At 48.5% G+C, this 16,051-nt stretch overlaps 1 protein-coding gene across 1 annotated transcript in view; it reads left to right on the plus strand.

The window, feature by feature from the left end:
* LOC129695037 (dedicator of cytokinesis protein 2-like) overlaps positions 1-16,051 on the plus strand; it is a 286,209-nt gene that overhangs the window by 226,283 nt on the left and 43,875 nt on the right. The window contains exons 12-13 of the mRNA XM_055631797.1: positions 746-835; positions 2,168-2,272. Coding sequence (XP_055487772.1) covers positions 746-835; positions 2,168-2,272 — 195 coding nt within the window. The remainder of the gene's footprint in view (positions 1-745; positions 836-2,167; positions 2,273-16,051) is intronic.

A 16,051-nucleotide genomic window follows, 5' to 3' on the forward strand; every position in this document is an offset into this window, starting at 1 on the left:
TCGCCCAACATTGGGAACATTTTTCCTGCATCTAGCTTGTCCAGTCCTTTTATAATTCTATATACGTTTCTATAAGATGCCCCCTCATCCTTCTAAACTCCAGTGAATACAAGCCTAGTCTTTTCAATCTTTCCTCATATCACAGTCCTGCCATCCCAGGGATCAATCTCGTGAACCTGCGCTGCACTGCCTCAATCACAAGGATGTCCTTCCTCAAATTAGGAGACCAAAACTGTACGCAATACTCCAGATGTGGTCTCACCAGAGCCCTATACAACTGTTTGGGGCAGCAGAAGTCCGCAGCAGGGTGATGCCATCCGGTTCGACATCCATGGGTCCCCATGCTCCGAGTTGGCGCCAAGCTGTGGAATTCTCTGCCTCAGAGGGCGGTGGAGGCCGGTTCTCTGGATGCTTTCAAGAGAGAGCTAGATAGAGCTCTTAAAAAATAGCGGAGTTAGGGGATATGGGGAGAAGGCAGGAACGGGGTACTGATTGGGGATGATCAGCCATGATCACATTGAATGGCGGTGCTGGTTCGAAGGGCCGAATGGCCAACTCCTGCACCTATTGTCTGTTGTCTATTGTCTATTTTCTATTGCTGCTGTTCTCTGTTTGTTGTCGTTGGCCTGAGTGAGGTCAGTTGACAGGGGCTCACCACGGGAGGGCAAGGGGGGGATCAACAACATGAGCACAGATCTGTGAGTGCAATGAGCCAACCTAATTATTCACCCCTTCCTGTGTGCAGATGTGGGAAGAAGCCATTCATCTCTGCAAAGAACTGGCTGAGCAGTATGAAACGGAGGTCTTTGATTACGGGCTGCTGAGCAAGACCCTGGTGAGTAAATGTGCACTGCCATTGATTTTGATAAGCTAATGGTGATTGATGAAATACAAATTACGTTCAAACGATTAGACTTTGCCTCTGCACGAGCTTCTCTCTAATGCACAGAGGGAGTGCGGCAGGCAGGTCAGTGAGCAGTGGCAAACTTTTCAAGCGGCTCTTAAGTTAATAGTGGAAATCAGTGGGTTTGAAGATTCTTCTCGAGCAGAACCAGTTAGAAACATAGAAAATAGGTGCAGGAGTAGAGGCCATTCGGCCCTTCGAGTCTGCACCGCCATTCAATATGATCATGGCTGATCATCCAACTCAGTATCCCGTACCTGCCTTCTCTCCATACCCCTGATCCCTTTAGCCACAAGGGCCACATCTAACTCCCTCTTAAATATAGCCAATGAACTGTGGCCTCAACTACCTTCTGTAGCAGAGAGTTCCACAGATTCACCACCCTCTGTGTGAAAAATGATTTTCTCATCTCGGTCCTAAAGGATTTCCCCTTTATCCTTAAACTGTGACCCCTTGTTCTGGACTTCCCCAACATCGGGAAAAATCTTCCTGCATCTATCCTGTCCAACCCCTTAAGAATTTTGTAAGTTTCTATTAGATCCCCCCTCAATCTTCTAAATTCTAGCGAGTACAAGCTGAGTCTATCCAGTCTTTCTTCATATGAAAGTCCTGACATCCCAGGAATCAGTCTGGTGAACCTTCTCTGTACTCCCTCTATGGCAAGATCAGCCATGATCACATTGAATGGCGGTGCTGGCTCGAAGGGCCAAATGGCCTACTCCAGCACCTATTGTCTATGTTTCTATGTATCTATAATAGACAATAGGTGCTGGAGTAGGCCATTCGGCCCTTCGAGCCTGCACCACCATTCAATGTGATCATGGCTGATCATCCACAATCAGTGCCCATATCCCCTTGATTCATTTAAGGATTTCAGTATAGGAGTAAAGAGGTTCTTCTGCAGTTGTATAGGGCTCTGATGAGACCACATCCTGGGTCCTGCACCTATTTTCTATGTTCCAAGAAGGCAGGAGCGGGGTACTGATTGGGGATGATCAGCCATGATCACATTGAATGGCGATGCTGGCTCGAAGGGCCGAATGGCCTACTCCTCCTGCACCTATTGTCTATTGATCCCTGCACACTGACACTTGTCCCACACACACACACCACACAGCCCAATCAACACCCAAACCTGCACGTCTTCGGAGAGTGGGAGGGAACCGGGGATCCCGGAGAAAACCCACGCAGTGAGTCCGGGACCCGCTGAGTTACTCCAGAACTTTGTCTCCCTCTAATCTTCCTCTCTTTTCGATCTCACAGCAACGTCAGGCCAAATTCTACGAAAACATCATGCAAGTTCTGAGGCCCAAACCGGACTATTTTGCCATCGGTTACTATGGTCTAAACTTCCCAAGCTTCATTCGGGTAAGAACATCACCCTCTTTCCCACACGGTGTGGCTTGTTTTCCTCAGGGGTAAGATCTGTGTTAAACTTCACGGACTGTAGACTTGGTTTGTCAGTTGACTTGGCATCCAGTTCGGCACCGATATTGTGGGCCGAAGGGCCTGTTCATGTACTGTACTCTTCAATGGTTCAATGGTCCTTGTACCGAGGTACAGGGAAATTTGTTTTGCCAACGCAGTCATTCATTAAAAAAAAACAACAAGATACATAACGATTAAACATAGACTAAAAGGCCTGTCCCACTTGGGCGCCATTTGCGCGTCACGCAGGTGGCTTGCGAGGATTTTGAAAATCCCAAAACCTGGGGCACCGTGCGCGACCATGCATCACTAACTACGCCACCACGTCTCACCATGCGCCATGTGTGTGTAATGCACGCCATGCGCGTAATACCCGTGTGTCGTGACGCGTAAGTGACGCTCAAATAACGCCCTTTAAACAGCCACCACAGCGGCATGTGAGAATCCCCGGGCCACACACACACACACACACACACGCTCCGCCGTGTTGTACCGACCACTGTCACTCTCTCACACTCCCTGTCCGCCCGAACAGTCAGAGAGCCGTCCACACTCGCACCAGACTCCGGGATGTCCCCATGGAGCCATGTCCACACAAACACCGAGATCACCGCACTCACGGCACTCCCCACCAGCGCAGGCGGCACGCCCATCCTGTTTTTCGTCGACCTCATGTTCCCCACGGAAGGCAAATACCTTATACCGTCTTCCTCCTTTCATCCCGCGATCGGGGGCAGTCGAAACAGTCGGCACGATCGAAGCCCCCGCGTCGGGGCTGTTGAAGCTCCTGTGGTTGGAGCTCCCGAAGTTGATCCCTAAAGAAGGGACCGCCAGCTCCACGGTGTTAAGGCCGCAGTGCGGACGGAGATACGATACGGAAAAAGTCGCATTTCCATCGAGGGAAGAGATAAAATAAGTTTCCCCCAACCCCCCCCATACACCCACCACCACCCTCTGTGTGGAAAAGTTACCCCTTGGATTCCAATTAAATCTTTTCCCCTTCACCTTGAACCTGTGCCCTCTGGTCCTCGATTCCCCTGCACTGGGTGAAAGGGACTGTGCATCTACCCGATCTAGAAACATAGAACATAGAAATTAGGTGCAGGAGTAGGCCATTCGGCCCTTCGAGCCTGCACCGCCATTCAATATGATCATGGCTGATCATCCAACTCAGTATCCCGTACCTGCCTTCTCTCCATACCCCCTGATCCCCTTATCCACAAGGGCCACATCTAACTCCCTCTTAAATATAGCCAATGAACTGGCCTCAACTACCCTCTGTGGCAGAGAGTTCCAGAGATTCACCACTCTCTGTGTGAAAAAAGCTCTTCTCATCTCGGTTTTAAAGGATTTCCCCCTTATCCTTAAGCTGTGACCCCTTGTCCTGGACTTCCCCAACATCGGGAACAATCTTCCTGCATCTAGCTGTATCTTCCTGTATCTACTTCTGATGTTCTGTGGTTGGAGAAGCAAAACAGGTTTGTGGTAAAAACTGTAGACACTGGAAATGATCAGCATCTGTGGAGAAAACAACTATGCAGTTGTGTTAGGTTTGAGCTTGCTATTGAGGGAGTGCAGCGTAGATTCACCAGGTTAATTCATGGTTTGGCAGGACTGTCATATGCTGAGAGAATGGAGCAGCTGGGCTTGTACACTCTGGAGTTTAGAAGGCTGAGAGGGGATCTCATTGAAACATTTAAGATTATAAAGGGTTTGGGCAATCTATTGTACACCTCTATAAGAGCATCCCTCATCATCCTGCTCTCCAAGGAATAAAGTTGTCCAGGGATGCTGCCTGACCCGCTCAGTTACTCCAGTATTTTGTGTCTTCCTCTGAAGACAAAGGCCTCTCAACCACATCATTTTGATGGGAAAATAGTTAGCTGGGTTAACATATCACGATTGGTGGGCAGAATCATTTTTACTTGTGGACGGTCACTTGTGGCATGGTGGTAGAGCTACTGCTTTACAGCACCAGAGACCCGGGTTCGATCCTGACTACGGGTGCTGTCTGTACGGAGTTTGTACGTTCTTCCCGTGACCAGCGCGTTTTTTCTCCGAGTTCTTCGGTTTCCTCCCACCCTCCAAAGACGTACTGGGTTTGGAGGCTAATTGGCGATGATAAAATTGTAAATTGCCCCCGGTGTGCAGGCTGGTGTATGGGTGATCGTCATGCAGTCAGAAAGTGATACTGTGTGGAAACAGGCCCAGCATCACATCCATCCCTGTTGTGAGTTATCTTGCTGCTCTCAGCCTACACTGCATCCTTGAACGTTTTTTTTCAATAGACAATAGGTGCAGGAGGAGGCCATTTGGCCCTTCGAGCCAGCACCGCCATTCAATGTGGTCATGGCTGATCATCCCCAATCAGTACCCCGTTCCTGCCTTCTCCCCATATCACCTGACTCCGCTATCTTTAAGAGCCCCATCTAGCTCTCTCTTGAAAGCATCCAGAGAACCTGCCTCCACCGCCCTCTGAGCCAGCGAATTCCACAGACTCACCACTCTCTGTGAGAAAAAGTGTTTCCTCGTCTCTGTTCTAAATGGCTTACTCCTTATTCTTAAACTGTGTGGCCCCTGGTTCTGGACTCCCCCAACATCGGGAACATGTTTCCTGCCTCTAGCGTGTCCAAGCCTTTAACAATCTTTTCACCCTGTCCTGCTGCAAGTACCAGGCTGGCAACCTGGCTTTCCCTGCTAACTCAATCTTGCAACTTAATTTATAGCCCATTGAGCCTGCCAAACGCAGTTTCTGCATGAGCACTCCAGATACTAAAAGCAAACATCAAGTTAATCAAGGGATAATAACTGATTGTGTTTGGACTCTCCATCAGGCCTAATCAAGGAAGATTGCTTCAGTAGCTCACATCCAAACTGTGCAATGAAAATCCAATTCCCTGAGACTGATTCTCGGCTTTTTTGAAGGAAATGCAATCAGACTGGTCACTCAATGATACCTGGTCCCCATTCTCGTCAGCTCCTGGGAAGGTTCCCTGATGTAGAGTCGTAGAGTTATACAGCATGGAAACAGGCCCTTCGGTCCCAACTCACCCATGCTGGCCAACATGTGCCAATAGACAATAGACAATAGACAACAGGTGCAGGAGTAGGCCATTTGGCCCTTCGAGCCAGCACCGTCCCAGCTAGACTTGTCCCACCTGCCTGCATTTGGCCCATATCCCTACAAAACTTATCCTGTCCATGGTAGACAAAAGTGCTGGAGAAACTCAGCGGGTGGGGCAGCATCTATGGAGCAAAGGAAATAAGCAACGTATCAGGTCGAATCCCTTCCTATCCATGTACCTGTTGAACTGCAGGAGGAGGTAGTTGAGGCAGCACTTAAGAAATATTCTCTTCTTTTTTCTCTCTTTTTTCCTTTTATTTATTTATTTTTTTTGATTTAGGTTTCAATGTTAAAAATGAAGTTGGACAATAATTGAATAAGTGTTACGTCGATTGCCTTATCCCTGTACAATCGCTTCTAATAAAATTAATTCAATTAAAAAAAAAGAAACATTTAACAATAGACAATAGGTGCAGGAGTAGGCCATTCAGCCCTTCGAGCCAGCACCGCCATTCAATGTGATCTTGGCTGATCATCCACAATCAGTACCCCGTTCCTGCCTTCTCTCCATATCCCCTGACTCCGCTATCTTTAAGAGCCCTATCAAGTTCTCTCTTGAAAGCATCCAGAGAATCTGCCTCCACCACCCTCTGAGGCAGAGAATTCCACAGACTCACCACTCTCTGTGAGAAAAAGTGTTTCCTCGTCTCCATTCTAAATGGTTTACCCCTTATTCTTAAACTGTGGCCCCTGGTTCTGGACTCCCCCAACATCGGGAACATGTTTCCTGCCTCTAGTGTGTCCAAACCCTTAATATAACCATATAAACCATATAACAATTACAGCACGGAATCAGGCCATCTCGACCCTTCTAGTCCGTGCCGAACACGTATTCTCCCCTAGTCCCATATACCTGCCCACATACCATAACCTTCCATTCCCTTCCCGTCCATATAACTATCCAATTTATTTTTAAATGATAAAAACGAACCTGCCTCCACCACCTTCACTGGAAGCTCATTCCACACAGCCACCACTCTCTGAGTAAAGAAGTTCCCCCTCATGTTACCCCTAAACTTCAGTCCCTTAATTCTCAAGTCATGTCCCCTTGTTTGAATCTTTCCTACTCTCAGTGGGAAAAGCTTTTCCATGTCAACTCTGTCTATCCCTCTCATCATTTTATAGACCTCTATCAAGTTGCCTCTTAACCTTCTGCGCTCCAAAGAATAAAGCCCTAACTTGTTCAACCTTTCTCTGTAACTAATAATCTTATATGTTCTAGTAAGATCTCCTCTCATCCTTAGACAGGTAAATACACCCAACTCTCTTTGTGGAAAAAATAGTTACACCTCAAGTTCCCATTAAATCATACCCCCCACCGCCCCCCCCCCCCCCCCCCCCCCCCTTCCCCCCTCATATTAAACCTATGTCCTCTGGTTCACGATTCCCCTACTCTGGGCAAGAGGCTCTGTGCTTTTACTCGATTTTATTCCTCATGATTTTATACACCTCTACAAAATCACCTCTCATCCTGCTGCACTCCAAGGAATATCTCTCTCACTATTGAATTGAATTGAATTGAATCAATGTTATTGGCCAAGTATGTACACATACAAGGAATTTGCCTTGGTGCTCCGCTCGCAAGGATCACAACACGATATACTGTAGGCAATTGAAAATAAAACATTATTATTTAAACAGGAGCCTGAAGACTGCAACGTCCAGGTTCAGGAATAGCTACTTCCCCACAGCCATCAAGCTATTAAACCTGGCTCGGACAAAACTCTGATTATTAATAACCCATTATCTGTTATTTGCACTTCATCAGTTTATTTATTCATGTGTGTATATATTTATATTATAGTATATGGACACACTGATCTGTTTTGTAGTCAATGCCTACTATGTTCTGTTGTGCTGAAGCAAAGCAAGAATTTCATTGTCCTATCAGGGACACATGACAATAAACTCACTTGAACTTGAACTTGACCATGTGAAGAATGAAATAAAATACCAGATCAAAGGGAGGCTACAGATTTCTGGCTGTTGAGTAGAGCAACTACTCGTGGATAAAAACTGTTTTTATGTCTGGCTGTGGCAGCTTTGACAGTCCGGAGTCGCCTTCCAGAGGGAAGTGATTCAAAGAGTTTGTGGCCAGGGTGAGAGGGGTCAGAGATGATCTTGCCCGCTCGCTTCCTGGCCCTTGCAGTGTACAGTTCATCAATGGAGGGAAGGTTGCAGCCAATAACCTTCTCTGCTGATCGGACGATTCGCTGCAGCCTCCAGGTGTCGTGCTTGGTGGCTGAGCCAAACCAGACCATGATGGAGAAGGTGAGGACAGACTCTACGATGGCCGTGTAGAATTGGACCATCATTGTCTGTGGCAGATTGTGCTTCCTCAGCTGCCGCAGGAAGTACATCCTCTGTTGTGCCTTTTTGACTGTGGAGTCGATGGTAGCCCCCCACTTACGGTCCTTGGAGATGATGGTTCCCAGGAACTTAAAAGACTCCACAGATGTGACTGTGGTGTTGTTGATGGTGAGTGGGGTGAGGGGAGGTGGAGCTCTCCTAAAGTCTACAATCAATTCCACTGTCTTAAGGGCATTGAGCTCCAGGTTGTTGCCATGGCACCAGGACGTCAGCTGTGTCACTTCCTGTCTGTAGGCAGATTCCTCCCCATCCTGGATCAGTCCAATCAGGGTTGTGTCGTCTGCAAACGTGAGAAGATTGACAGAGGTGTCTGTGGAGGTGCAGTCATTGGTGTGGAGAGAGTAGAGGAGGGGGGAGAGTACACAGCCTTGCGGTGCTCCCATGCTGAGCGTTTGTGGGTCCGAGATGTGCTTTCCCACCCTCACATGCTGCTTCCTGTCTGTCAGGAAGGTGGTGATCCACCGGCAGAGGGGTTCAGGCACAGTCAACTCGGAAAGTTTGTAGTGTAGTAGCTCTGGCACAATGGTGTTGAATGCAGAGCTAAAATCAACAAACAGGATCCTCGCATAGGTCCCCTGGTGGTCTAGAGGCTGTAGGATGAAGTGCAGGTCCAGGTTAACTGCATCGTCCACAGATCTATTGGCCCGATATGCAAACTGCAGAGGGTTCAGCAGGGGGATTGTGATAATTTTTAGCTTGGCCAGCACAAGCCTTTCGAGTGCCTTCATGACTACAGAGGTCAGTGCGACAAGCCTGTAGTCATTAAGACAAGTCCAGGGGGCGCTGTCCTGTGGACGGCTGCCCAGCCAGCAGCTGTCTGTCTTGTCATCTTTTATTTTTATTTTAAGTTAGTTGAAGTGTTTTGTTTGGAGGTCTAGACATTTTATGTGGAGGGTGGGGGGGGGGGGGGGGGGGGGGGGGGGGGGGGGGGGGGGGGAAAGGGGGAAACTACCTTTCAGGGTCCCTACCTGGTCGGAGAGGCAGCTTTTCTCCGGGCTGCACCATCGACCCGTCCTCGCAGCCTACCAGCGGGCCTGGAGCGGCGTTTCCTGTCGGGACCCGCCCAGAACCTCGGCTTCGGCAGCGGCGGCACAGCGCTGGAGCGGGCAATGCCTTGACATCCGGAGCTCCAGCGCGGCGACCCGGGCAGGGCATCGCCCGCTCCGCTCCGCGATAGCGCTCCAGCGCTGTGCCGCCTCCCCCGAAGCCGAAGCCGAGGTTCTGGGCGGTCCCCGACAGGAAAACGCCGCTCCAGGCCCGCTGGTAGGCCGCGAGGACGGGTCGAAGCTGCAGCCCGGAGAAAAGCTGCCTCTCCGACCAGGTAGGGATCGTGAAAGACGTTTCCCCTTCCCCACCCCCCACATAAAAAAGTCTAGACCTCCTAAAATAAAACACTGAAACTCACTAAAAATAAAAAAAAGAGAGAAAAAGATGGCCAGCTGCTAGCTAGGCAGCCATACACAGGACGGCGCCCCCTATGTAGCATTGCCTGAAACATAAACCCAAAGCAGACCGCGGTCCCTTAGACTTGCTCAAATAAATCATGGCAGATCACTTCCTAATTTAATGAGCCTTCATTCCTAAATTCCTCAGCACCCCTTCATTCAGACAAGGTAATAGAAGAAATATTCAGCCAACAGGATTATAATGACGCACTTACTTGTAAGAGGCTGATTTGTCAGTGTGGTGGAAATGTATTGTTTTATGACGGCCTCATTGTAATGAGGCAGGTTGATTTGAATTTGTAAACCCTTTTAAATATGGCTTTTGAGATTCATCTTATGTTTCCATAAGCAATTTGGTTTGTTTACAACCGCACAGGAGCGGCGAGCTGTGAGCGGAGTTATGTGAGAGGTGTGTTTATCGCAGGTTGGAGACAAGGAAATATTGTGAAATGTCCAGCCCTTAAATCAGCAGAACAGCAATTATACGTTCTCTCTCTCTCTCTCTCTCTCTCTGTCTCTCTCTCCCTCTCTTTCCCTCTCCCCCCTCTCTCTCTCTCTCTCTCACACACACACACTCCACCTCCCTCTCTCTCTCTTTCTTCCTCTCTCACACTGCCCCCCTCTCTCTTTCTATCTCATTCTCTCCCCCCCCCCTCTCTCTCTCTCTCTCTCCCTCCTCTCTCTCTCTCTCTCTCTCTCTCTCTCCCCTCTCTCCCTCCCCCTCTCCCTCTCTCTCTATGCCCTCTAATCTCTCTCTCACTCTCTCCCACTCTCTCTCCCAACTCTCTCTCTCTCACCTCACACTCTCTCTCTCACCTCTCTCTCTCTCTCTCTCCCCCCCTCCCTCTCTCTCTCTCTCTCTCTCTCTCTCTCTCTCTCTCTCTCTCTCTCTCTCTCTCTCTCTCTCTCTCTCTCTCTCTCTCTCTCTCTCTCTCTCTGTCTCTCTCTCTCTCCCTCTCCCTCTCTCTCTCTCTCTCTCACACACACACACCACCTCTCTCTCTCTTCTTACCTCCTCTCTCACACTGCCCCCTCTCTCTTTCTATCCCATACTCCCCCCCCCCCCCCCCTCTCCCTCTTTCCCCCCTCTCCCTCTACCACTCCCCTTTCCCCCCTCCCCTCTCACTCACTCTCCTCCCACTCTCCCTCTCCCTCCCTCTCCCTCTCTCTCTCTCTCTCTCTCTCTCTCTCTCTCTCTCTCACACTCTCTCTCTCTCTCTCTTATGAGATTGCTTTGTAAAATATACTCCCAGGAGATCCCAACTTCAATATCGCAAAAGTGCTTGTGTCCAAATAAAAGGAAGAGTGCTCCAATCGGAAGACAGATCTGTTATCTCCAGGGTTTAATTTCGCCCTTCAACGCAGTTTCAATGTGTTGCAAACTCTGGCTCACAATTAAGCGACTTGGAGGAAAATAACTACATCCAGTATCTCGGTTGCTCTAAGAATTGGGCACTGGATCGTCCAAGGTCAACGGAACAACAGACACAGAACAGTAGTGGGCACAAAACGCTGGAGTAACTCAGCGGGACAGGCAGCATCTCTGTAGAGGAGGAATGGGTGGCGTTTCGGTTCGACACCCTTCTTCAGAAGGATGCGAGGGCATCTCATTGAAACATATAAGATTGTTAAGGGTTTGGACACACTAGAGGCAGGAAACATGTTCCCGATGTTGGGAGAGTCCAGAACCAGGGGCCACAGTTTAAGAATACGGGGTAAGCCATTTAGAACGGAGACGAGGAAACACTTTTTCACACAGAGAGACAATAGGTGCAGGAGTAGGCCATTTGGCCCTTTGAGCCAGCACCGCCATTCAATGTGATCATGGCTGATCATCCACAATCAGTACCCCATTCCTGCCTTCCCCCCATATCCCCTGACCCCGCTATTTTTAAGAGCCCTATCTAACTCTCTCTTGAAAGCATCGAGAGAACCTGATTAGTTCTCTGGATGCAGAGGGCGGTGGAGGCAGGTTCTCTGGATACTTTCAAGAGAGAGCTAGATAGGGCTCTTAAAAATAGCGGAGTCAGGGGATATGGGGAGAAGGCAGGAACGGGGTACTGATTGGGGATGATCAGCCATGATCACATTGAATGGCGGTGCTACTCCTGCACATATTGTCTATTGTCTATTCAGACTGATGTCAGGGGAGAGGATACATAGATAAGGAAGTGTAAGGTGTGAAAATAGGGCAAAGGGAATTTCGAAGAAGGAAAATGCAGAATGCTAGTTGGGAGTAAACATGAATAAAGCAACAAGATAAAATGTGGTCCGAGGCAGTGAAACTAGTGGAAGAACTGGGAAGGGGGAGGGGATGGAGAGAGAGGGTAAGCAAGGGTTACTTGATGTTAGAGAAGTCAATGTTCATACCGCTGGGGTGTAAGCTGCCCAAGCAAAATATGAGGTGCTGTCTGCACGTGACCTGTCTGCACGTGATCCATATTGGTGGTGTCGGGGTAGAGTTGCTGGAGACAAGGGTTCGATACTGACCGTACAGTGCAGACATTGTACGTTCTTTCCCCGTGAACTGCGTGGGTTTTCTCCGGGTGCTCCGGTTTCCTCCCACACTCCAGGCGTACAGGTGACAAGATACAAGATACAAGATACATTTATTTGTCCCATGTGCAAGATGGCACAGTGAAATGTGATCATCACCCCTAATATCATGTTCCAAGTACCCACCCTCCTCTGTGTAAAAAAAAGTTGCGGTTAGGCTTTGGAGATACAGCGTGGAATTCGGCCCTTCGGCCCACCGGGACCATGCCGACCACCGATCACCCCCGCTATGCTAGCCCACACCAGGGATAATTTTACAGAAGCCAATTAACCTACAAACGTAGAAAAATAGAAAATAGGTGCAGGAGGAGGCCATTCGGCCCTTCGAGCCAGCACCGCCATTCATTGTGATCATGGCTGATCGTCCCCTATCAATAACCCGTGCCTGCCTTCTCCCCATATCCCTTGACTCCACCAGCCCCTAGAGCTCTGTCTAACTCTCTCTTAAATCCATCCAGTGACTTGGCCTCCACTGCCCTGTGTGGCAGGGAATTCCACAAATTCACAACTCTCTGGGTGAAAACGTATTTTCTCACCTCAGTCTTAAATGACCTCCCCTTTATTCTAAGACTGTGGCCCCTGGTTCTGGACTCGCCCAACATTGGGAACATCTTTCCTGCGTCTAGCTTGTCCAGTCTTTTTATAATTGTATATGTTTCTATAAGATTCTCCCCTCATCCTTCTAAACTCCAGTGAATACAAGCCAGTGAATACTTTCAATCTTACCTCATATGACAGTTTCGCCATCCCAGGGATCAATCTCGTGAAATTGTACTCTAAAATTGAAAGGCACACTATTAAGTTCAATAGACAACAGACAATAGGTGCAGGAGTGGGGCATTTGGCCCTTCGAGCCAGCACAATCTCCCACATGTTTTTTGATCTGGGTGCTACAGCCAGTCCCAGGTCGGCTCGTTTGCCCCAGGCCTGGCTGTAGCGCCCCAGGTGTGCCTGCGTGCCCCCATGCTCCAAATAGGTGCAGGTTTGTAGGTTAAGTGTTTGGGTAAATTGTACATTGTCCCGAGTGTGTCGGATGGTGCTAGTGTACGGGGTGATTGCTGGTCAGCGCGGACACGGTGGGCCAAAGGACCTGCAGTTCCCAGGTCGTCTGGCGCCCAGGTCGGCTCGCCTGCCCCGCGACTGGCTGCAGTTCCCAGGTCACGAAAACGAGAATGGAGCAGCTGGGCTTGTACACCCTGGAGTTTAGAAGGATGAGAGGATATCTCATTGAAATCTATAAGATTGTTAAGGGCTTGGACGCGTTAGAGGCAGGAAACATGTTCCCGATGTTGGGGGAGTCCAGAACCAGGGGCCACACAGTTTAAGAATAAGGGGTAAGCCATTTAGAACGGAGACGAGGAAACACGTTTTCTCACAGAGAGTGGTGAGTCTGTGGAATTCTCTGCCTCTGAGGGCGGTGGAGGCAGGTTCTCTGGATACTTTCAAGAGAGAGCTAGATAGGGCTCTTAAAGATAGCGGAGTCAGGGGATATGGGGAGAAGGCAGGAACGGGGTACTGATTGTGGATGATCAGCCATGATCACATTGAATGGTGGTGCTGGCTTGAAGTGCCGAATGGCCTACTCCTGCCAGTATTGTCTAACCCGGGTCTCCGGCGCTGTGAGGCAGCAACTCTGCCACTGCGCCACCGTGCCACCCACCATGGAGATAACATCGATTGCACAGCTTTCAATGATGAAGTTATATATTAAGATAACTACATCAGAAGAGTGAAGATTCATCATGCACACCCATTAACGACGCCAGTGGCAACATAACGCTTGATGAATGAGGGTGACATAATGTTTTTCTGTCTAATTACCTCCAGATTATCGCCCCGCATTAGCAAGAGATCATACTAATGAATTGAAGAGCTAATCAAACACTTGCCAGATATGTGTAGGAAGGAACTGCAGAGGCTGGTTTACACCGAACATAGACACAGAATCCTGAGGTAACTCAGCTGCTCTGGCAGCAACCCTGGAGAGAAGGAATGGGTGACATTTCAATAGACAACAGACAATAGGTGCAGGAGTAGGCCATTCGGCCATTCGGCCCTTCGAGCCATTCAATGTGATCATGGCTGATCATCCCCAATCAGTACCCCGTTCCTGCCTTCTCCCCATATCCCCTGACTCCGCTATTTTTAAGAGCCCTATCTAGCTCTCTCTTGAAAGTCTCCAGAGAACCTGCCTCCATTGCCCTCTGAGGCAGAGAATTCCACAGACTCACCACTCTCTGTGAGAAAAAGTGTTTCCTCATAGAAACATAGAAACATAGAAAATAGGTGCAGGAGTAGGCCATTCGGCCCTTCGAGCCTGCACCGCCATTCAATATGATCATGGCTGATCATCCAACTCAGTATCCCGTACCTGCCTTCTCTCCATACCCCCTGATCCCTTTAGCCACAAGGGCCACATCTAACTCCCTCTTAAATATAGCCAATGAACTGGCCTCAACTACCTTCTGTGGCAGAGAATTCCAGAGATTCACCACTCTCTGTGTGAAAAATGTTTTTCTCATCTCAGTCCTAAAAGATTTCCCCCTTATCCTTAAACTGTGACCCCTTGTTCTGGACTTCCCCAACATCGGGGACATGTTTCCTGCCTCTAGCGTGTCCAAACCGTTAATAATCTTACATGTTTCAATAAGATACCCTCTCATCCTTCTAAACTCCAGAGTGTACAAGCCCTTATATAATATAACCATATAACAATTACAGCACGGAAACAGGCCATCTCGACCCTTCTAGTCCGTGCCGAAAACACATAATCTCCCCTAGTCCCATCTACCTGCGCTCAGACCATAACCTCAGACCAGACCATTCCCTTCCCATCCATATAACTATCCAATTTATTTTTAAATGATAAAAACGAACCTGCCTCCACCACCTTCACTGGAAGCTCATTCCACACAGCCACCACTCTCTGAGTAAAGAAGTTCCCCCTCATGTTACCCCTAAACTTCAGTCCCTTAATTCTCATGTCATGACCCCTTGTTTGAATCTTCCCTACTCTCAGTGGGAAAAGCTTTTCCACGTCAACTCTGTCTACTTCAGACTCTGACAGATACACAGAGTTACTTTGAGTGCCCAGCTGGACGCAAGAACTGAATGCAGTGGGCGTCATGTAGTCATAGACATACACGCACGGAAACAGGCCCTTCGGCCCAACTCGTCCATGTCAACATCGATGCCCCATCTAAACTAAATCCATTTGCCCAAATATATGGCCCTTTTCCCTCTACACCTCTCTAGCCATGCACCTGTCCAAATATCCAAATGTCTTTTAAATGCTCTTAGACTCCCCCCCTCTGGCAGCTGGCAGTATCATCAAAGACCCACACCATCCTGGCCACACACTCATCTCCCTGCTACCTTCATGTAGAAGGTACAGGAGCCTGAAGACTGCAACATCCAGGTTCAGGAATAGCTACTTCCCCACAGCCATCAGGCTATTAAACCTGGCTCGGACAAAACTTGGAACATTAATAGCCCATTATCTGTTATTTACACTTTATCAGTTTATTTATTCATGTGTGTATATGTTTATACAATGGTATATGGACACACTGATCTGTTTTGTAGTCAATGCCTACTATGTTCTGTTGTGCTGAAGCAAAGCAAGAATTTCATTGTCCTATCAGGGACACATGACAATAAACTCTCTTGATAATCAAGTCAATGACTTGACCTGTTCATACCCACGACCCTCTGAGTGGAAAGGTTTTCCCTCAGGTTAGTGTTAAATCTTGTCACTCTCACCTTAAACACACTTGTTTTTGATTCCCTTGCCTTGAGTAAAAGACCTTGCATACCCCCCGATCTGTTCTTCTCATGATTTTATGTCCTGTACTTGGACGTTCATAAGCCGTGATGGGCAGATTTGGAATCATGGTTTTAATGGTTTCAGCCCGAAACGTCACCTATTTCCTTCGCTCCATAGATGCTGCCTCATCCGCTGAGTTCCTCCAGCATTTTTGTGGATATATTTAAGGCAGAGATGGATAGATGCTTGATTGGCACTCTTATAGAAACTTACAAAATTCTTAAGGGGTTGGACAGGCTAGATGCAGGAAGATTGTTCCCGATGTTGGGGAAGTCCAGGACAAGGGGTCACAGCTTAAGGATAAGGGGGAAATCCTTTAAAACCGAGATGAGAAGAACTTTTTTCACACAGAGAGTGGTGAATCTCTGGAACTCTCTGCCACAGAGGGTAGTTGAGGC

This window comes from Leucoraja erinacea, unplaced genomic scaffold (genome assembly GCF_028641065.1).
Source record: "Leucoraja erinacea ecotype New England unplaced genomic scaffold, Leri_hhj_1 Leri_91S, whole genome shotgun sequence".
Classification (NCBI taxonomy): Eukaryota; Metazoa; Chordata; class Chondrichthyes; order Rajiformes; family Rajidae; genus Leucoraja; species Leucoraja erinaceus.